Below are 21470 nucleotides of genomic sequence, written 5' to 3'. Positions count from 1 at the left end.
TTAATTTTACCAGGGTAACCTCTTGGAAAAAATGTCCTGGATCCGCACCTGTTTTTTTTTTTTTTTTTTGAAAATTCATATAAATATCCATATAAATATAAAATTTATTCAAATATGTGTGGCAGTTAGCAGTAAGCAGCTGACAGTTGGCAGTAAGCAGTCAGCATTTGGCAGTAAGCAGTTGGCTGTCGTATATGGCATTCCATAATTTCCTGATAATCACATATACTTTTAGATTTTAATCATTTTTTTTATAGATCGAGAACATTATCGTAAATTTAGGACAATGGTTGCTTTACAAGTAATCACATTTCAATCCAGTAGTCAATATAAGTTAAGCAAATATCGAATTTATCTACGAAAATGAATTTAAATTAATTTAAAAAATAATTTATTGTTATGCTGTAGCTTATTCAATATCATGTCAGGATAATGATATGGGGAGCTTTTTTTTTTTGGTCTTATATATTAAATTGTAAGGACTGATGATACAAACAACAAGAGGCCCAGGGGCCACAGCGCTCACCTGAGCACATCAGCTAGAAAAAAACACATATCAGATCAGAACTGTAAGTTAACTTAAGTGGGGGGGGGGGGGGGGCTTGAATTTTAACCCCCAAGGGGATCATAATTTGAACGAACTAGAATCTACATTACCTGAGGATGATTCCATATAAATATTACTAATCATGGCTTTGAAGTGCTTGAAAAGAACATTTAAAAAGGTTTCCCTATATATTTCTATGTAAAACTTTGGTCGGCCATTTTGGCCACACCCTTACCCCCTGGGGGTAATGACTTGAACAACCTTGAATCTACATTACCTGAGGATAATTTCACATTACTTTCATCTTTCATGATTCAATGTTTCTTGAGAAGAAGATTTTTTAAGATTTTTCCTACATATTCCTATGTAAAACTTGATCGGCCATTTTGGCCCCGCCCTACCCCCGGGGGGTCATGACTTGAACAAACTTGAATCTACATTACCTGAGGATGATTCGACATGAGTTTCATTTTTCCTGGCCCAGTGGTTCTTGAGAAGAAGATTTTTAAAGATTTTTCCTATATATTCCTATGTAAAACTTTGGTCCGCCATTTTGGCCCCGCCCTACCCTCAGGTGAGCTAAAAATATGGATGCCTGGATGGTGTATATTTTTTTTTATGTTCAAAATTCAGCCTTTCTGCAATAAGTCCAATAAAACTAATCCAGATATTGTGAATTTTTAAGTGAATAAAAAAAATCTGTGCGGTTAATTTTATTCATTTTACTCACATAAAAACTTATTTTTAGACATTTTGATAAGGTTTGTTTGCATCACCTGTCCTTAAATTCCTGTTATTTACTCACCACCCCCCCCCACCCCCCAAAAAACTGCTTATTATAATAAAGGCTTGACTCTACATACTTGTGTAGACCTAAATGCTTCTACATTATAATTGAGATATTAGAGACAGTTAATATGATCAGAGCAAGAAAATTACATAGAAACCTTTATCAATTACCAAGTAACTTTGGTCCAAATCAGTCAGATTCATGTTCTGGACACAGGTGTCTCTTTTGTGTAAAAATAATCTAAATTTTTGTTTCAGTTGTATAACCAAGATGAAATCCAAAATAAATGGACATGAGAAATGATTGTTGGTTTCAAATTATTTGTTTATTGTTTTACCTTCACATGAGAATGTTTCACTCATAGAGTTGACAGACACCACCACTTGTCGGTGGAGGGCTACAAATTTATACCTATAGCTGTGAGAGATCTTTTTTGTGCCAGCACCTACTGGGACACAGGACCTCGGTTTATAGTGTTTCGTCCAAAGGACTGGTATCCATGTTCCGCGGTGGATTCAAACCCATGAAGCAAGAATCAGCTCCTCTCCAGAGCAGATGCTCTAACTGCGCTATGCAAGCAACTCTTGGGAAATAAGTAGAATCATTGAAGCTCACATTCAGAACTGAATGATTCAATGAAACACAAAGCCACATTTACACCACCAAATTATGAATGTACCGGTAATAATTCTCTTTGCCTTGTATCAAGATATAAAAATTATAAGCCAATAGAAGCAAGATATCTTTAGATATGTTTATTTCATATAATCATGATAATATATATACATGTATTTTTTTTCAATTTAATATAAGGAATATTTTGGAAGTTATTCATCACATGATATTTTTCTTTTAAATATTGACTCTTCCACAACACATCACTCCCCGTCTTTGTAAAGTCTGCGTAATTTTTCCCGTTTCCCTTTGTTGTGGTGTTTCTTCCATGGTTTTCCAGCCACTGACATCATACTGCTACTCGCACTGCTCCCCCCATAGGTGGCCCCTCCTGATTGTTTGGCACTGACCATTCCTTTAGAATGCATACCAACATTTAATTTCTGAAAAAAGTCCTTATCAAGCTTGCTTTGCTGTGCGGGGGCCTCTTTTGGTTTCTTTCTTGACAAAACAGTTTGTTTATCTCTTAGATCCTTAGGAACTATTCCTCCTGACTGGAAATCTTTTTCATCCACATCAGGTGGTGGGTGACAGTAGAGTAAGCGTCCATTCACAAAGTCCTTGAGGATATACCTGGCCGTCCGCGGGCAGTCTGGGATACCATTTACAGACATATATCCCCTCATACTGCCATAGGTTGTCAGAAGTTCCTCTGCAGTTGGAGGACGATTTGGGTCCTCCCCCTCCTGAGGTGGTGGGAGGTTTATTCCATACAAAGCCTCCAGGGTCTCCCTCTGGATGTAACTACACACAAGATTCACTGGGGGCCAATGGTCCCTCATCTGGTCAATCGGTAAAATTCCATTCACAATCAACTCTGCTTTTGTTGATACAAATGATGGGAAGACAAGTCCAGGACAATCACACAGCATCAAGTCACTCTCCACATAAAGGGTCTGGAAGTGTTTGGTTCTCCCTGGGGTTGAGGACACTGGTACTTTCTTGGTTTTTAGGATTGCATTTATTGTTGAGCTTTTCCCAACATTAGGATACCCGATCATGCCCACTGTTGTCTGTCCCTCTGTCACTTTTTTCCCCTGGTGAACACTTCTGAAATAATCCAGCAATTCTTCTGCATTCAGAACTTTAACACTGTTATTCATTTTTGCACTTCCAGAAGCCTCACTTCCACTGTTTTGAGTTTCCGTATTATCAGAAGGAGATTTGTGTGTTGAACAAGAAGTTTCTTCTGTTATGATGTCTGTATGATCATCAATGCTGATTTTATCTGAACTAGCTACTTTTTCCTCAATTTTGTCACTGTCAATATTTCCCTCTTCCTCACTTCCTTCCTCCTCCTCCTCCTCACTATCCGACTCTAATAACATCTCCTCCTCCTCTTCCTCCCTCTCAGCTCTCTCATGCCTCTCAGATTCCTCTAGTGCCGACCAAAATGCCACCCGAGTTCCAACTTTATCGAAATACTCCTTCCACATCTGTCTTTGACTGTTACTGAGAAAATCAGCTTTATTGATGATTAAGATATTAACTTTGCTTGTATCGACTTCCTTGACATATTGCTCTAAGTCATTACACTGGTACAACAAGGGATTCCGAGCGTCCACCACTTGGACGATGATGTCACTACGTTCTATCACTCTCCACAGTTGTCGCCAAAACTCAAGATTCTTTTCATACGGAGTCATGATTATCCCCTCAATCTCTTGTAAAGCAGATAGACCTCTCCTCCACTGCAGAAAGCTCTCCCTTTCCATCTGATCTAACTGTTCAGCAGTGGTTGTCTCATCCCAAAGGGGTCTTCTGGGAATCCTTAGCAATGTCTCATGCTCTTTGTGTAACTGTTTAATATGGTCCAACTCCTCAGGTTTTAATCCTGTATGTTTCTGGGGGTCGACAAACTGTATATTTAGTTTCTCGGCTGTAAACTCGGTCCCTGCGAGTTCTGCTGTGGCCAGAAAGTCGTCCAAGTTACTCTGTTCTGTGACAGACTGGAGATTCAGTCTCCCCCAGTCATAACCGTCCTGAAGTTCACTGGTGTGAAGGAACGAGTCATCCCTCTTGACAATGTTTTTCTTGCCAAAACGATCCTTTATTAAGGTTTTCCCTAAATTTCCACCAGTTTTCTTTCTCCCCATTTTCAAGATGATTTCACAACGTGCTCATGTCAACACTGAAGATGGCTTCTTCCAAGAGGAATAACTCTGATAAAAGATTTCTATTATTTTTAATTTTATCACTTGTTTGATTCTAAAAATAAGTAAGTTTGTCTGTATTGTGCATATTGTTTCAAAATAAATATTTGCCCATCAATCTGATTAGCACATATTTACAGGGGGCATTACCTATTTACTATTTCGTTTATTTTTCCGGAAATTGTCATTCTTCGACTTTGGCTTTAGCCTTTAGGTTTTTCATATTTCCTGGACGCACCTGATTGGTTAGATTCTTCAAAGAAATAAATAGCAGGCTGCATTTGAACATTGGCGGCGAAAGGGATCAGTAGATGACAAAGTAAAGATCATAACAACAATGTCTTTTCCGAAGGCAAACTTCAAAAGATTCAATGAAGTGTCGGGTAAGTCTACAGATCAATCTGTATCACACACATTTTAAAAGTTTAAAATTCTGCAAGGCGTTATCATAGCCCTAAATTATGTTTTCTCCTAAGTCAGTCCTTGATGTAAAATTGCAAGGCATTTTGTAGTGATCAACAAAAATATTTATTTAAATTTTTTATATTGAACAACATGTATCATATAAGATTGGACAATCTAAATGTAACTTTTAGAGGGAGAGATTTTCCTATTATGATTATTTATCGATTCATCATCATGATCATGTCCATGGTTATTAAAATCACAGGCATTTGTGAATTGTGTACAACACCCCTTTTTTCTTTCTACAAGGTATCCAACTCAATTTCACACACCCCTTACACTCCTTCTGATAGACAGCACTATTAGTACTGCCTGGTCTTAGTGAATAAAAATATACTCTGCCTCCTCCCTCCCTCCCCCCGTGGGGGATATTTTTATGTGGAACCTACCTTCAAAGATTTTTCTTAACATAATGTATTTTTCAACTGTATAATTTGTGTATTTCTATTTTATCTTGCAGGGTGTGCTCCCCCTGTTGGAGCGTATGACCCCAAACTTTCTTCCAAACAGGCAGGAGGCCTTATAGATAAATCAGAGAGGTTCAAGGCTCCACAAGGTAAAGACACAATGAACAGAGACAACTTATAATATTTTGTTTGGAATGAAGATAAAAAGATTAATGCTTTAGAACCTAATATGACATATTTGAGAAAATTGTACCAGTTATTATTCAGTGAGGCATATATCTGTAGATGCAGAAATGTAGCAATTTGATTTTATATATAAGTTTTTGACCATAATACTACAGTTCCTGTAATGCAAAAAGTATGGAAATTATGGCGCAAGATTTTCTCTGTGCTGTTGGGTAGAAAGTCGCCACATTCCAGCATGGGTCAGTCAAACACCTTTAACTTGCTAATTTGACACATTCTTTTATCAATTTGTATATTTGATTCACCTCTCAACCCTTCATAGTCGTATCTACAAACCAATAAACTAGGTTGTTTTCATTTTTTTATCGGTGGGTAGGAAATTCAAATAAGCGAGTTTTTTTTGGTCTATAGACATGATAGATACAATCGAGTCTAAAGGGTTGGGAGGTGGATAAAAAAAACATAGATTTTAAAATGTTCCTACTAGGAGTAGGGAGAGAAAGATGGTTTATTGCCGGAATGCTGGAAAGGGAAAAATTTCTCCCCGACAGTGCATAGAAAATCTCGCTGAAAATTGCGCATAGTTTGCATAACAGGGTCTGTAGCATTATGGTCAAAGAATTTTAATCTTGCAATTTAGATGAATTTTACTTTGGACCAATTCTCGTATTTAATCGTATTTTCTTGTATTTAATCTAGTACTTATATACTTGTCAAAATTTCTAAGTCCCCACTTTTATTTTTTCAAAAAGTTCAAAACCTTAACATCAATGTACTAGTTGCTTACAATTTTGCCTTTAATTTGCAATACTTACCTGTCAAGGCCAAAAAAAATTGTAATCGAATGTGTAATTACTCGACCGTGACCGTTTTTGTTAAAAAGCATGAAGTTCGAGTTCCATATGTTTTTCGGGTGTATTCTTTATATTTTTTACTTCCATGTGTTTTACATCTTTAATTGATAAAGAAAAACGGAAAAAAGTTTGATTAAAATGTGATGTATGTCCCCACAACAATGTGAAAGTGAAGTTGAAATGGCCCAAGCTGGTCGTAGTTAACGAGAGTTCTGTTTCCTTTCACTGTATGACTTTATTTTACTTAAAACCTTTATAATTATTGCCCGAAAAACCTACAAAGCATACCTGAATTCGTTCTAATCATTAGAAAATAGAAATCGCTAGATTTTCAACAAACACAACAAAATCATCCTAGAGGGTACACATGTAATAAGACATTATGTAACTTTTGTAAGCAAGGCACAGGCACTTTCGGCTAATCTCAACCCTAACTAACATGTATGGAAGAAGATAAACCGGAGTTTGAGACAGCCTTTCCAGCAGCAGAATCTAGCGGAACTAGAGGACGACCTATTCTCCACACGGAAAAACATTCAATAAAAGAATTTTTCTTAAACATGTTAAATAGTGTTAACTCTTTGAGGAACGGTTGTCTTGCTGTGAATTCGTTTGAATGGTGGATAATGCGGTATTTAACGTTGTGAACTTTTAATTTTAGGGTGCCTTAACATTTCTGCATATTGTGTTAAAGTGCTTCAATAAAATAAATTAAGTGAAAAAATTGTATTGCTACTTTTTTATCTTGTATATTTATTAAATTATACTGTCAAAATAATTCAATATAAGAGCGGTGTAAAGCAAAAACTTGCCTGGGGACTTAGAAATTTTGACTAGTATAGTAATAACATTTAACCAAGAGTACTAATTAGATTATCATCTTCAGTTTGTTTGGTGCATCTTTAGACTTGTTTTTGAACATTGTAATACTGTATTAAAGGTATAACAATTGATTTCTTTATCTTAATTAGATGTAGGGTCAGATGTTTTGGATACACCATCAAAGAAAAGGATTCCTAGTGACTCTGTGTGTGGAAACACTTCAGTTGTAAGTAAAATCAGTCTAAAGCCAGTGATTTTTCTACATTTTTTAAAAGCGGCCTGGGCCTTTTCAATTGGGAAAAATTGTCGACATATGTGTCAAATTGGAAAAAACAATAAGATTTGTAATTAACCTTCATATTGACAAGTAAAATTAAAATATATAAGTACGAGGGTTGCCCGGTAAAATCGTGGACAACGCGTTTTTCTCGAAAAGTTGTGGACGCACTAAGCTGAAATTTTCATTAAATGTTTATTTATCATATTTAAGTGAATCATAATGTTTTTGATAATATATATTCAAAAATTAAGATTTAATTCTGCTTGAATGTGCACAAGGTACGGTCCTACGGCGCACGGTAAAAATAACAAGGTTATATTAGATAAGACATAAGAATTAATTCGTAATAAAAGTTTTCAATACATAAGATTAGGATGAAAATTATCCTAATTCCATTCCTTAATCGATTCTGTCGTCTTTTTAAAAATTTCAAGGCATTTGGTTAATTTTTGGCAGTTTCCCCAGCATTTGAAATGGGAAAGTAATAAACACAATACACGAAAAATTTTTTATGACGTTACGGCGCACCGGAGAGCAGTTCAGATAGATTAGGATGTTGTAATGACGCCTTAAGAGACTTTAAATGAATACAGACGAAAGAAAATATGAAAAATATCACCAGATCTTTAGTATATAAATGAAATGAAAGTTCTCTTAGTGAAGTCTTCGTGGTCGAGTCCCCAGATAGTACAAACCATATGGACAGACTGCCATTTGTAATAGCAAAGGAAGCTGTCACTGTTGACCGTCCATGTGAGATTCTCTTTTAGTTGAATGATGGTGAGAATACTGTCTGTAACTTGCTAATAAATATTCATCAGATCGCATGAGTGTGCCACATTGGTTTCTTAACTGGTTATAGATACTCACATATGTAAATCAATAAAATTTCTAAATTTAAGTGGGGCTTATCCAACTTGTAAGTTTAGCAAAGATGAAACATGACGCTTTTTTAAAGACTTTGACGTTATCATCCGTGCGCCGTAGGGCGATACAGTACATTACATAAAATATCACAATTTGTTTACCTATGCATATATCTATTTGAAATTTGCTATGTATATTCATAATTTATCTACTAAAAAATGGTGAAAATTTCAGAACGCAGTGATGTTTATTTTTCACACTAGACAACTTGTCCACGATTTTACGGGACAACCCTCGTAAATGTAACATTTTTTATTAAATTTATTTGCTACAAAATTTTTCAACAAAATGGACACGGTTCTACATTTTAAATTTTCTTTCATTTTTGTTCTTCGATTGTCCTATATTCCATTTTTTGCCATAATGGTAGACATAATTGAGAAAAAATCATTCCCGATTTCTCAGTATTGCTCGCATTGGAGATGGAATAATCTTGACACGATTTACAAGCATGTGATTGCTGTATTTTTCTGCAATGCAAGTATCTGCAGGATGAAGAAACAGTTTAATTTTAGTGAAATCAAGAAAGCTTGTTGTAGAACTACGTGTACTAGTACTTGCAATTTACAAATTCAGCTATATTTAACCGATTCACATGCATATTAAATTTCTTACGATGTAGTGACACACAAGTTTGACATCCACATGATTGATGTGTTTAAATCCAAGTCTTGCAAACACACAAATAAACTGCTCTTTTTTGCCATTATTTTAAGCGTCCGATTGACCAAAAACAATAGCGTTCCATTTTAGATAAATCGTACATAAAATATTCAATATAACCAAACAATACGTTTTGATTTTTGGAAAACAGCAGTTGAAAATTGGGAAAATATCGGTAATTTTTGAGAGGGGAAAGGGCCGATATTCGGACCTAAATTGAGTGTAGAAAAATCACTGAAAGCAGGTTCTTGGAGTTTTGTAAAAATAGCTTTTAACTCCTCACAATGAAATTGTAGCATGTGATATTCTTGTCCTCTCTCCTTTAGTTTGACAGCAGTATCCTTAAACCAAAAACCAAGAAAGCAGAACAGACTCCGTCAGCTGATTCTATCAAGATCAAGGAGCTGGAGAGAGAGGTAATAGAACAGGAATAGATTACAACGATGTCTGATATTTACATGTATGTACATATAATTATTTGTATTCCTAGAGATCACACCACAAAAAAACCTACCTGCATTTTGTTAGATCAATTTTGAAGAAACTGTTGATATTTTTAAGATATCTCATGTACTGAAATTATTGGTTGTGTCCAAAAAAATTTGTAACTTTATATTTTTTATGTTTTCAGATCCGTATGCTTTTACAAGAGAGAACAAATCGAGACAAGGTTTTAAGTCATCGAGAGGAAGAAATAACAAAATTGGAGGGTCGCTTGGCAAATGCTCAGACTGACCGAAGCTCTCTAATTGCAAAAGTAGCCACACTGGAGAAGTCCATGAAAGATGCCAACAAAAGCAATGACCTGTTGAAAAATAAGGTAAAAATAAATTGGGGAATTTCAGACTATTTTTTACTGTAAATATTTATTTGCAAGATATTTATTTTGCATAACTGGTAATTATATAAGATTTTCTACCTATAGAATTTTTTTTATTGCATCTTTTTGTAAAGTATTAAAGATAATTTATGTGTAAATAATGTCCAAATTCTTTGAAAAAAGTTCTTGCCTATATTAAAACACTAAATAACTGTTTAACAATGAAAAGTGTTATAAAGAATTGATTTCTACAGTAGATTCACTACACAAAATATTGAGATTACCCTCAATTTACTCAGACAAATTTACAATTAGATTAGTATACTTGCCACATTGTATATATAAATAAACCCATAGTAACATAAAACCTAAATTTGGTATTGAGAGACGTTGATGACATACATGTATTCATTAAATGTGAATCTTTTAGATCTCAGCAGCAGAAAATGCAGGGAAGAGAAATGAAGCCACACTGGTGGAACTTTCCAATCTCAAACATCAACTAGAACTGAAAGACAAAGAAATCCACAGACTTGATCAGGAAATAGATACATTGAAAAAATCTCAGCTGTCTGATTTCACATTGTTTGAATCTATTATAGTCTCCTTGGAAAATAGAGTTGATAATTTTGGTAAGCATATGGAATAAAACCTCTGATTTTTCATGCAGTTTATAATTTAATGATCTCTTTGGAAATCAGTTGGTAATTTTAGTAAGCATGTTGTTAAAAGAAAATATTTTGTAGAATATTTTGGTGTTTTAACTATTGTTCATTAAAACAATATTCTTGCTGCAAGGGTATTCTTAATAAATGCAAAGAAGTTAAAAAGAGTATTAGTTTTAAAGATGAATTTATACATTTTTACCTGTATGTTGTAGCAGAAGATGGTAAACTTTATGGATCTCCTCAGAAAACTGAATCAGTAAAAACAGAGACAACCAAAACAGGGGAACCAGGTCAGGCCAGTGGAAAACCAGGCACATCAAAGAAAAACGTGGAGGTACAGTGCACTGTAGTTAACTACAGAGAATTATCCGTTTTCAGTTACTTTCACTCACTATTTCAAGTTTCAAGATGCAGAAAATGAGAATCTTCATTTCACAATGTAGTCTTTCTTTTGAGTTCCCAAGACTGGAAAGCATTGTTGCATACAAAGGAAATTTTATTTATTGTATTCATTTGCATATTTCAGAAACTGAAGAATCGATTTGAGAAGGTCATTCAGATGTACAGCAGTAAGGTCGATGATATGAGACAAGCCATGCAGGAGAAGTGTAACACAGCAAGACAACAACAGGAAAGTCTGGTAGCCACACTGAGACAAACAGAGGAAAACATGTTACAGCAGGCTAAGGAGATACAGGCAGAGAGGTGAGAATCTTAGGATACACTGTCAGAGGGGTGAGCAGTCATCGTCAGTACAACTCTAAAGTCAGTACAACTCGTAGATCATTACATCTCATAGGGAACTAAGTGATGGTTCATTGGTGCGTTACAGTTGCTCAAAAAATGGTATACGTTAGGGGGAGTTTAAGAACATTGTTAAAACATGAATGGTTTAAGGAATTGCATTCATCATAGTCATAGGGGTGAGGGGTCATTGATTAGTTTAGAACTACACTCTCAGAACAATCATTGAAATGTGGTAATATTTAGGAGTTACAGTAGTCTTGGGATACATAATCTCGAGGAAGGGATGAGGGGTTATAAATAAACAGACAGGTTTCAGTTATATGGTACAGTATACAGAGATGCAGGTACTAAACAAGACAAGAGAATCAGAAAAATGCATACTAGTTTAAAACTTTTTTTCATGCATGCAGGGAAAAGACCAAAGACCAGAGGAAGCTGCTGTACAGTAAGATCAGGAGTCTAACAGATAAGAACTGGAGCAAGGAGGACGAAGTCAGGTAAACAGTAGATTCCACTTCACTAGGGGGCTCAGAAGTCCCCGGTCACAGAGGTTCTGGTTCTAGCCTCAAGTTTAAAAAAAATCCCTCTGCAATGGTAAATTCAGCTGAAACTCATAAAACAGTGACAAATCTTATAACATGCTGGGGACAAAGCTTAACTAGATAAATGTGATTACAAAAATTGAAAATAAATCAGAGACTGTTTACGTCTTATGTTTTTTAAAGGTTTCTGAAGGGGGAGGTGTCGGCCGTGTGTGATCTGGCTGGGGAGATGGACCAGGAGACCTTTGAGCTGGAGGCAGAGGTAGCTGTACTGACAGAGAAAATGGATCAGTTAGAAGAGTAGGTGTTTCTATTGTAAAACCAGCAATAAGTTGCTCTTTATTGGTTTTATTTTTAATTGACACAAAGGAAGTCTCCAAAGTATTAGAGCTCTCGTTCTCACCAACTAAGCTTAATACAAACCAGCACTCCGGCAGAGTTTTATTCTCATGTGTTGCTTCTGGTCCTTTTATTATTTGAAATGTTAATAAGCAGAGGAACAATTTTTATACGCCCGTCCTAAGACGGGACGTATTATGTTATAGGCTTCGTGTCCATCCGTCTGTCTGTTAGCTTTTTCGTTTCCGGCTCATAACTTTAATACTACTAGGCCTAGGATTATCAAACTTTGTCATCTGATGCATCTTGGGTAGAAGGTGTGTCGCGCACAAAAAGTAGGTCGCTCTGACCTTTATTTAAGAAGTTATAGCCAAATATGGAAAAATCCTTTCCGGCCCATAACTAGAAAACCATAAGACCTACAATCATCAAACTTGGCCAGTTTATGCATCTTAGGTAGAAGGTGTGTCGCGACCTATTTCAAGGTCACTGTGACCTTTAATTTAAGTGAATTTTTAAAAAAAACATGTGTCTTTTTACTATTCATTTACACATCCCAAATAATGTAAGAGTATTGCACTGTTCTTATTAAAAAAGTGTTAAATCAAGAAAATACTTATTTTTTTTAAGCATATACTTGACAGCAATCTATAACAAATATAATGTATGTCAGAGAAATCCTGCCTCTCCCATGAGTGTAATTATCAAGCACTGGTCAAGAAGAATTTTGATAACAGAAAGTTGCATGTCAAATTAGAGAGAAATTAATGGGTTTTGAATGCGAGGAGCTAGCATTGGTGTTATCTATATCCCTTGAGTATTGGGCAAATGGGTAAGCCTGTTTGATTAAAAATAGCTCTTGTTGACTAGCTTAAGTTTTAAAATGAATATGATTAAAAGTAATTAAAACTAATTTGATATTGCATGATAGACTAATCTGATATTATGTAATATTATTAATTTAAAAACTAATTTTTTGGGGTGGGGTGGAATCAGCATGTCCATATGAATTACATATTAAAACCTGTCGGACATTAAATCTCAACCAAAAAAAAAATCTTTGAGTATTTTATTAAATTTATAGTAGATAGTGCAGACCCATTCATCTCTTGATAGTAATGATTAGACAAGCATCCAGTTAAAGATTAATTAATGAGTTCAATGTAGGAAGGCTAGCTGTCTCAGTCGCTCTGATTAAGCAGTGACCTTATCTGTACCCTTTGGGGATTAGACAGAAGAACTGCTGGTCAGTTTATAACATATGTCATTTGATGGCCAGCCTTTTCTTTTCAAAATTAATTTGGTATAGATTAAAGCTTAAGTTGTTAAGACTAATTTGATGATGGGCATTTGACAAGGTCTAACACAACCAGCACAGAAATCTATCAGTGATGTAATATTTATTAAAATTGATGCCTACATCACAGAGGATGGATAAATATTTTAAGGAATGGAAAAATCATCGAAATCTTAGAATCAAGGTTGATGTGATTTCCTTGCACCTAAACTGTTCAAGAAAATTGTAATTTTTTGACGGGCGTATCATGCTGTGGTGCGGCACTTTATTCTTTTTTGCTTTCTAGGGAGAAAAATACTTTGAATGAAAACATAAAGATTCTAATGGAGAAATTTCAGATTCTGGAGAAAAATCATGGTATGTATTTACATGTACAAGTATAGTCTAACTCTTAATCTGAATCAGCCAGATATGTTATCTTAATACAATTATTGAATAAGCAATTAACTGAACAAGATAATTTTAGAAACCATATTACAGATGTAATTAAAGTGATATTGCACAGATGTTTACTTGCAAGTACATGTATCTGATTTACTTTTACGCATGTAAACCAACCTTAAATTTATGTGTTTGTAGGACATGAGAGAAAGTCCAGTGGGGAGATTATAAAGAACCTGAAATACCAGCTAGGAATCGCTCAGACTAGTCTCGCTGACATCCAGAGGGAGAAATGCTGTCTGGAGGAAAAAAATAATGAGCTTATTAGGAAAATGCATGACCAGTTGGTAAGCAGAGAGAACACTTATCATTTACACTATAGTGTAAACCACCTAAGTTTTGTTTAATACATGTAAGAATTATCTGCAAGTTTTTCACCCTTCTTTTACTTTGAAATATATTTCCAACTAAGAACTCTTTAAATTTACATTTTGATTATGTACTTGTGTAAAATATTTACTTGCAAATATTAAGGGGTCACAGAAAGATTTTTTATTGTGAATGAAAGTTGTTGCAAATAATAGTTGGTTTACAATAATCCAAAATCACCAAGAAAATCATGTTTGTAAGTTTGCAAACATACATTATTGGGTTGAAGCAATTCACTTCAACAGTCCGGGGCATGATGGAATCAAGTTATTTTCTAAAATAACTTGTTTATGTTACTTCACTTATTTATTACTAAACAAAAAAGTAACTCATTTGAGTTAATGCTTAAAAAGTAGAATGCCTATTAGTTTAGCAAAAAAAAACATTAATATTTTGTGTTTGCTGCTGATTTAAGATGATTTAAGGCTGAGAAAGTTGTAAATATATGTACTTCTTCTAATAAACTTAACAAACATAATATCTACTGAGCACAAATGATGATATGAAAATAACATAATATTTTTCAATTCCATTTCATTAACATTTCAGAGGTCAATTACACATCTTCCGCCAATTTTGCCAACATTGAGACTAATTTTTCTAAAATCTTTGGATATTACTTTACAATCTCTATGTCTTACATTTTTTGTGCAAAGCTGTAGATTTTTGTGCAAGAGTTTTAAAGTGCGATGGGTTAAGGATGAAATAATTGAAATAAGTGATAATTTGTTGGATTTCAGTGTGTTCCCGTAGATTACTTTTCCTGTCATGAACCATCTACCAGTACTTAATAACCCAAGCACAGCATGAATAAAGCTATTCAGATGCCAGTAGGTTTACAATAATGAGTAGTAAAGTATCAATAACTGGAATAAGTTACTGAAGAAAAGCATAATCAGGGGAAGATAACCCAAAATGTTGACATTAAATAACTGAAACAAATTATTTCAAAAATAACTTGTTTCCATGATGCCCTTGACTGTTCAATATATTTTATACTGGCTTAATTAAAAAAAAATGCATTGTTTAAAAACATTTGATTTTTCTGCTTACAGGAAGAAATAGAAACCCTTGCATCACAGCTGGAGGATAAAGAAATAAAATCTGATGAAATGACAGAGCTTATTAAGGACAAAGAGAACATGATCACAGACTTGGATGTTCAACTGGTCGGGGCAAGGATTGAAATGGAGCACCTGAAAGAGAAAGCCGAGATCCAGGAGAAAGAGATTGAAACGCTGAAGGTAGAAATTCAGAAAGAAGTGGATTCAATAAGGAAGCAGCTACAGGAAGAAGAGGAGATTCACCAGAGAACAGCCAGAGGCCATGCTGATCAAATCATTGACCTGGAGAAAAGAGAGCTAAGTTTAATAGAAGAAAATGAGAAACACAAAAAGGAAGTTGAAGAGTCAACACAAAAATGTATGGAGTTGAAAAATATGGTAGAAAATCTGAATACTGAAATTGCCAACCTTACTGAGCAGTCTGAAAAGGAGTTAAAACGCTTGTTGGATACTAAAGAAAATGAGATGAAGTCAATGGAAGAAAACTTACAGAAAGTCAAAGAAGAAAATGAAAAACTTGAACGCACCATTACCGAGAAAGAGGACTGTTTGTTAAACTGTCAAGCCACAATATCAAATCTGGAGGAAAAGATAGCGATTCTGAGGGCTGATGCTGAATCTTTAGAGAGAGAATATGAGGAATTAAAACAGAGTCAAGGAAACGCCATGGAATCTATCATGAAGAGGGCAGAGAAAACGAAGGAGGAAAATGTTAAGTTGAAAGGAGATTTAGAGTGTGTCATCAAAGAGAAACATGAACTGTTCTGTAAAGTGGCTGAATTGCAAGTCAGCTCCACTGAGACAGACTCTTCTCTAGCTGAGAAACAACAACTGATAGAGACTTTGTCAGAAAAGAATGGTAACCTGGAAGAACAAGTTAGAATTATATCTGAAGAGAAGGAGAAATTAGACCTCGTTGTTACAGAGCTGAATGTTAAGCTGAAGGAAACAGCAGAGGATATTGTGAGTGAAAAGAGTTTACTGGTAGTGACAGAATCCACACTGAAGGCTCAGCTTGAACAGTTACAGCAGGAAGTGGAGAGGAACAAAGACGAATGTGTCAAGAAAGAGAAAGATGTCACAAGTCTGTTAGTGGAAAACAGTCAGCTTATGAAGGAGATCGACTATCTTAACGCTTTGAAAGAACAAGACCTTGACCAGATGTCAGAACAATTGGTTGGTTTTGAGGAAAGAGTGAAACACTTAATAGAGGAGAAAGCAAGTCTGTACCAAAAGACAGCAGACATTGCTACAGAAAAAGAACGACTGGAAGTGGAGAATCTGAGGCTGAAGAACCAGGCAGAGCAAGCGGCCGATGATCTGGAGAAAGAAAAGTTAATGTTAACAGAGAGGGAGGAGTCCATATCCACACAGCTCAATAAGCTTCAGGAACAAAAGCTTTCTTACGAACAAGTGATCACAGCATTGCAAAGACAGTTGAAGGAGTCACAGGAAACAATGTTAGATCTACAGAATGAATGTGAACAGTTAACTAAGGAGTCCAAATCTGAACAGGCTGATAAAGAAAGTCGTATTCAGGCACTGGAGTTAAAACTAAATTCTGTTACGGAGGAGAATTCTTGTTTGACAGATCAAATGGGACAAGCTGAGCAAGTTAAATGTAAACTGAAAGCAGAAGTTGAAGATCTGAAAACAAAGATCACAAATATAACAAAATCCCATGATGCTGAAGTGCAAAAACATTTAGACAATATTCAAGAACTTCAGAAATCTCTCTACATATCCACCAACTCCAACCAGAAGGAGCTGAACCAGCTACAGAGTGAGCTGTCTAATGTTGTGAAGAAGAAGATGGAGGACAACAAACTGTTCACGGAGAAGATCAGTAAGGCTAAGTCAGAGTTACAGAGTGAGAGGCAGATAAGACAGACATTGGAGGAGGACTTCAACCTTCTACAGGGCAGGTGTAGGGACCAGGAGGTGGCTAGGCTGGCTCTCACCAAGGCGGTAGACAAGTAAGTGATGATTGCTATTATTTAAGTGGCTCCAACATGTACATGTAAATGTAAAACCAAATAGTGCAAAATTTTAGTTTTTGAGATCTAACATCTATCTGTTAGATGGCTAAGCTTTTGGGAAATGAAAGGTGAACCAATTTATTAATCATGTTCATTGATTTGATTGTAAAATACTAGCAAGTACAAATGAAAAGTATTCTCTAATTACATTGTATGTAGATTGGAGGAAGAAAGAGATCATTTGAAGTCACAGAACCAGGATCTTGGTGAACAGATTTCCCAGAAAGAAGTCAAAGAGCAAGAATTGTTGCTTGAAATCCAAAAACTACAGAGGTAAGAACTGTGCTTCTACATTAATTGTACATATTATGTTACAATTAGATATGCATTGTAGGAAGTCTGTGCTGTTATTCTATAAACCAAATTGGCCTTTAAAAAAAAAAACCCACTTAAATATGGCTTGTGTTTGTTGACATGTTGATAGAGTTTTCTAGCATAGCTGCTGTGGAAATGACAGAGATCATAGATATACAGTTGTAGATAGAGAATTTATCACTACTGTATATATATATATATATATATAGATATCCCTGTCTCATTCCTGATAACTTGGTGTTTTACAGTGCTTTGAGAGATGCTGAAGCTGAGAGGTTGGAGGAGAAAGAGAGACACAGACAAGAAATAGCTGTCCTCAGTGAGTCTGTACAAGCTCAGGCTAATCAGGAGGAACTGGATAATATGACAGCTGAGGCTGAAAAGTAATAAATTAATACTCATTACTTTAACAGTTAAAATTAGAGGTTCTAATAGTTAAGTTTTGTTGATTGAATTTTATAATACATGTATTTACCTGTGAAAAGTAAGGCATTGATACTCATACATAAATAGTTAAAGTTAGAGGCTCTGATAGTCAAGTTTTGTTGATTGGATTTTATAATATTTACCTGTACAGACATGGTATCAGAAAGTAAAAATATACCTGTACCTGTAGATGAAACTGTTCAATGAATTTTTGTCTTCATTGTCCAGATACTAGAATAAACCATCTATAAACATGATAAATATAATTATATATTTCATTTAAGGTGGCAGAAACTATTTGAGGATCTTCAGACTAAAGTGGAGCCTTTTATGGAGCAGTTGGATGCTTTTGAATTAGAAAAACAAGCTCTGTTGGGTAGGTACATGTACTGATCGGTCATGCAGTGGTCAGGTCCATCCATTGTTTTACTTTTCATCATTTGATGTAGTAAGAACTAATGTCTTGAATACCATGAATGTCTGAAAGTAAATTTCCAAGCACATATTTAAATGTTTAGCAAAGTAATAGTTCTACCAACTTTTCATAAACATAAAGATGAATATTTTAACATAGAGAGCAGAGAAACTTGATGAATCGTATACATGATAACGTGTAAAGTTCAAACTTTCAATTTTCTGTACAAGAAGTAAGATATGTATAATTTTTATGAGTAAACTGAAAATTAAAAGAAAGATCTTGAATAAATTACACACCATCTGAATACCTTTCAATCTATATATTGCGAAAGGATTCATAAACCCCTTTAATGAGTTAATGTTCCTGAATGTTTTCAATGTTTATGAATATCAAAATCTTTTCTAAAATGACAAGTCATAAAGACATGGGACCAACTGCAATAGATCTATTGACCCTTGACCTTGAAATTCAGGTCAAGGTCAAAGGTTAAGGTCATTCCAAAATCTCTTTTGCATTTCAAGATATATAATCTGCCTTTCCATCTTGAATATGTACTCTTAAAACCATTTTCAAAGGTTTCATTCTTGTCCCTTAAGATTGGCCCCTCTAAAAGTTTTTTTTTTCATTTTTGTTATTTTAACTGAAATTTACCAGACATTGATTTTCATGAAAAACCAGAAGTAATATGTTATCTTGATAGTTTTTATGTGTCACAAAATCAGTAAAGTAAGTAAAGTAAAAACATCTGTCATTGTAGGCAGGAGTAATCATGCCCAGGCTGAAATGGACAAACTCTCAAGTCAGTATGCCAAACTTCTAGGACATCAAAATCAGAAACAGAAAATCCATCATGTGGCCAAAATCAAGGAGGAAAATAACACTCTGAAAAGGGTAATTTAAAGTCTCATCAAAAAAATACAACCCAAAGATGTTTTTCAAAGACATTGTATTGAGTATACTAACTTCCCAACCACAAAACATGATAAAAGATTGTCTATTTTGGTATGTTGGTCTTTTGTTTTTAGGAGATGACCATGCTTAAAGAGCAGTTAACCAAGCAAAAGAGAACCATCCAAAAACTGGAAGAAAAGGCAGGGACGACTGATGGCAAGAAAAAGTTTGACCCCAGCATGGCCTTCAAACACAGCAAAGAAAATCTAGCCCCCACGTCTTCACCACTCAGAGATGGTGAGTTCTAGTTAAACTCGACTTCTGGTTGTTTTGTTAATTATGGTACATGTATTTTGATAATTTTCATTTTGGTATTACCTATAGCATGATTTTATGCAAAAATTATATGCTCGGTTCATAGTGTTTTGTTCTAATTCTTCAAAATATATCCCACTTTTTTCATAAATTTTTCTATATCATATGCAGATTTTGCACTGGCTTTGCTATCTGATTGATATTTTTATACAATGTATGGAGCTTTGGACTTTATTATATATTATTATAAAAACATCTTATTTGAGACTTGGATATATGGAAATCTCAATTATAAAGAAGTTACAGCTTTTCCTCATTTCTCATAACACTCTTAATTAATGAATAAAAGAAAATTTGTAATAAGGAACTAAAACTCTGTGTCTCAGGATTTCCTTGTTTGTAGGTTTTGCTGTATAATTCTTTGTTGCGGTTATCTTGATGTATAAAAACTATTTCAGACTTGTGCAGCATTCAACAGCATGTTGAAGCTTCAGAGGCTAGTTCTGTGCCCTTCAGAAAACACAAATATTGTCACTCTTGTGGCAAACGTAAATTATCAAAGGGTAAAAACTAAACTGTTCAGCAGCATGGTTCGAGTCTCCTATCTCTGCTTCTCATTTGACATGATTGAAACACCTTTTTTCTGAATCTGAGATACATAAAAAAGAAGTTTGTAAAATATCCACTTCTCTTGATTTTGCTTTATGGATGATGCCACTTAAGTAGTGAAATACATTTTGCCTTCAAGATGCATTTTATTTCTCCTTTTCAGATTTCCTATGTTATAACTATTATCTGGTTTTGAACTTTATCTACACCTAAATAATTTTCCAAATCATTTTCAAAACTCTGCCTGCATAGAGCATGGACCTTATATTTCCTTCAATTTTCTTTTCATTGCATGTCTTCTTAGATTTTATTTTAGGGATAAAAAGATGAAACACTAGAGATTATAGGATCAGAAAGCATATTTAAAATGAAGTTTTCATAAAGCTACTTGTATCTATGTTATAAAAATTGAGCAAATAAATGTACAAGTGAAGAGAACATGTATTCCTGAACCAAGAAAGGCCAAAATGCTGTCACATTGTATCAAAATAAAGTTATGTACATGTAGCTAACAAATGCAAGTAAACAAACATTATTGATTTTACATATATTTACCATTAACTTGCTAGAAATTTTCTTTAAAATGTCATTGTTATTTGTAGACGCAAGTCTTTGTAGTTCCATTGTGTTTGCATCACAGAAATATTTTAAATGTCATATAATTGAGTTTCTTTTCTTCATTTTCAGGCAACAGAAAATAAGGAGTATGATAGAGCTAGTACAGAGAGGAGATAGGCAGCTTATAACTCAGGATATATTTTTAAAAATCCATTTTTCTCACTTTTAACTATTTTTGCTATCAAGTTGTATTAGATTTTAGGTAATTTTATCATAGCCATTGATAGATTTACAGGCAGTCTGTAGTTTAGTGTTGCTGATTGTCAAATTTGAACACATATCAGTTATGTATTCAATAAACTATAAAAGATTATTTTATTGAGTTATAAATGTTAATTCTATACAGTGGACATTAATTGCTCCAAACACTGTGTGACACTGTTATCAGGTGGTAGCAGCTCATCTTTACATTTGAGGAAAGCTAAAAAGATGGTCACTGTGACCTAGTTTTGTATTGACACTTCCAGGGCCCAATGATGCATTAACTATTAGGCTTGATGACCCTGCAGGTCAAAGTGTATCATAGAGGTCACTGACCTTCTTAGTTGAAAGACCCAAGAGCTCTAAGTACATAAATTGACATGGTTTGAAAATCTTAGCCTGTAAGTGAATAGCTGTAAAATTCAGAAAGTAGGTTACTGCCTTCTCTAAGCCTGACACACCCATATGATCCAATATGCATCGACAAGATTTAATGATTCAAGGCTTTAAAGATTCCTAGAGCTATAAACATCTAAAGAAATTTAAAAATGAATAGCTTTCACACTTTTGAGACATCTTGTG

General features: G+C 34.6%; 2 protein-coding genes across 5 annotated transcripts; one reads left to right on the top strand and one right to left on the bottom strand.

Annotated features, from left to right (window-relative positions):
• Positions 1 to 2077: 2077 nt before the first annotated feature.
• On the bottom strand, positions 2078 to 4182 carry LOC134283292 (large subunit GTPase 1 homolog). The gene has a single exon (XM_062765753.1). The coding sequence runs from the start codon at positions 4106 to 4108 to the stop codon at positions 2216 to 2218; it is 1893 nt and encodes a 630-aa protein (XP_062621737.1). The 5' UTR covers positions 4109 to 4182; the 3' UTR covers positions 2078 to 2215.
• Positions 4183 to 4409: 227 nt separating this feature from the next.
• LOC134283289 (hyaluronan mediated motility receptor-like) lies at positions 4410 to 21001 on the top strand. Of its 4 annotated transcripts, none has more exons than XM_062765747.1 (20): positions 4410 to 4548; positions 5091 to 5186; positions 7049 to 7125; positions 9096 to 9185; positions 9401 to 9589; positions 10020 to 10221; positions 10473 to 10591; positions 10784 to 10962; positions 11415 to 11501; positions 11730 to 11846; positions 13469 to 13539; positions 13762 to 13910; positions 15048 to 17032; positions 17255 to 17368; positions 17659 to 17793; positions 18121 to 18212; positions 19012 to 19145; positions 19280 to 19442; positions 19919 to 20023; positions 20757 to 21001. In XM_062765747.1, exons 1-20 carry the CDS (start codon positions 4503 to 4505, stop codon positions 20768 to 20770), a joined length of 4164 nt encoding a protein of 1387 aa, XP_062621731.1. In that variant the 5' UTR covers positions 4410 to 4502; the 3' UTR covers positions 20771 to 21001. The 4 variants fall into 4 exon arrangements, with proteins under 4 accessions (XP_062621731.1, XP_062621729.1, XP_062621730.1 ...); XM_062765745.1 differs by having other exon boundaries at positions 10470 to 10591; XM_062765746.1 differs by having other exon boundaries at positions 10470 to 10591; positions 18121 to 18216; positions 19016 to 19145.
• The last annotated feature ends 469 nt before the right edge of the window (positions 21002 to 21470 follow it).

Source organism: Saccostrea cucullata, unplaced genomic scaffold (assembly GCF_032062105.1).
Source record: "Saccostrea cucullata isolate Sc308-1 unplaced genomic scaffold, CSIRO_AGI_Scuc_v1 ctg48, whole genome shotgun sequence".
NCBI lineage: Eukaryota > Metazoa > Mollusca > Bivalvia > Ostreida > Ostreidae > Saccostrea > Saccostrea cuccullata.
The sequence above is the reverse complement of the archived record's forward strand: the minus strand, read 5'-3'. Positions and strand labels throughout refer to the sequence as shown.

Excerpts from the sequence above, each read along its gene's own strand:
- LOC134283292 (XM_062765753.1), bottom strand. The coding sequence starts at position 4,108 with ATGGGGAGAAAGAAAACTGGTGGAAATTTAGGGAAAACCTTAATAAAG.
- LOC134283289 (XM_062765745.1), top strand. The coding sequence starts at position 4,503 with ATGTCTTTTCCGAAGGCAAACTTCAAAAGATTCAATGAAGTGTCGG. Across the intron at positions 10,592-10,783 it reads CATCAAAGAAAAACGTGGAG|AAACTGAAGAATCGATTTGA; the intron begins GTACAGTGCACT and ends TGCATATTTCAG. Across the intron at positions 17,794-18,120 it reads ATGACAGCTGAGGCTGAAAA|GTGGCAGAAACTATTTGAGG; the intron begins GTAATAAATTAA and ends ATTTCATTTAAG.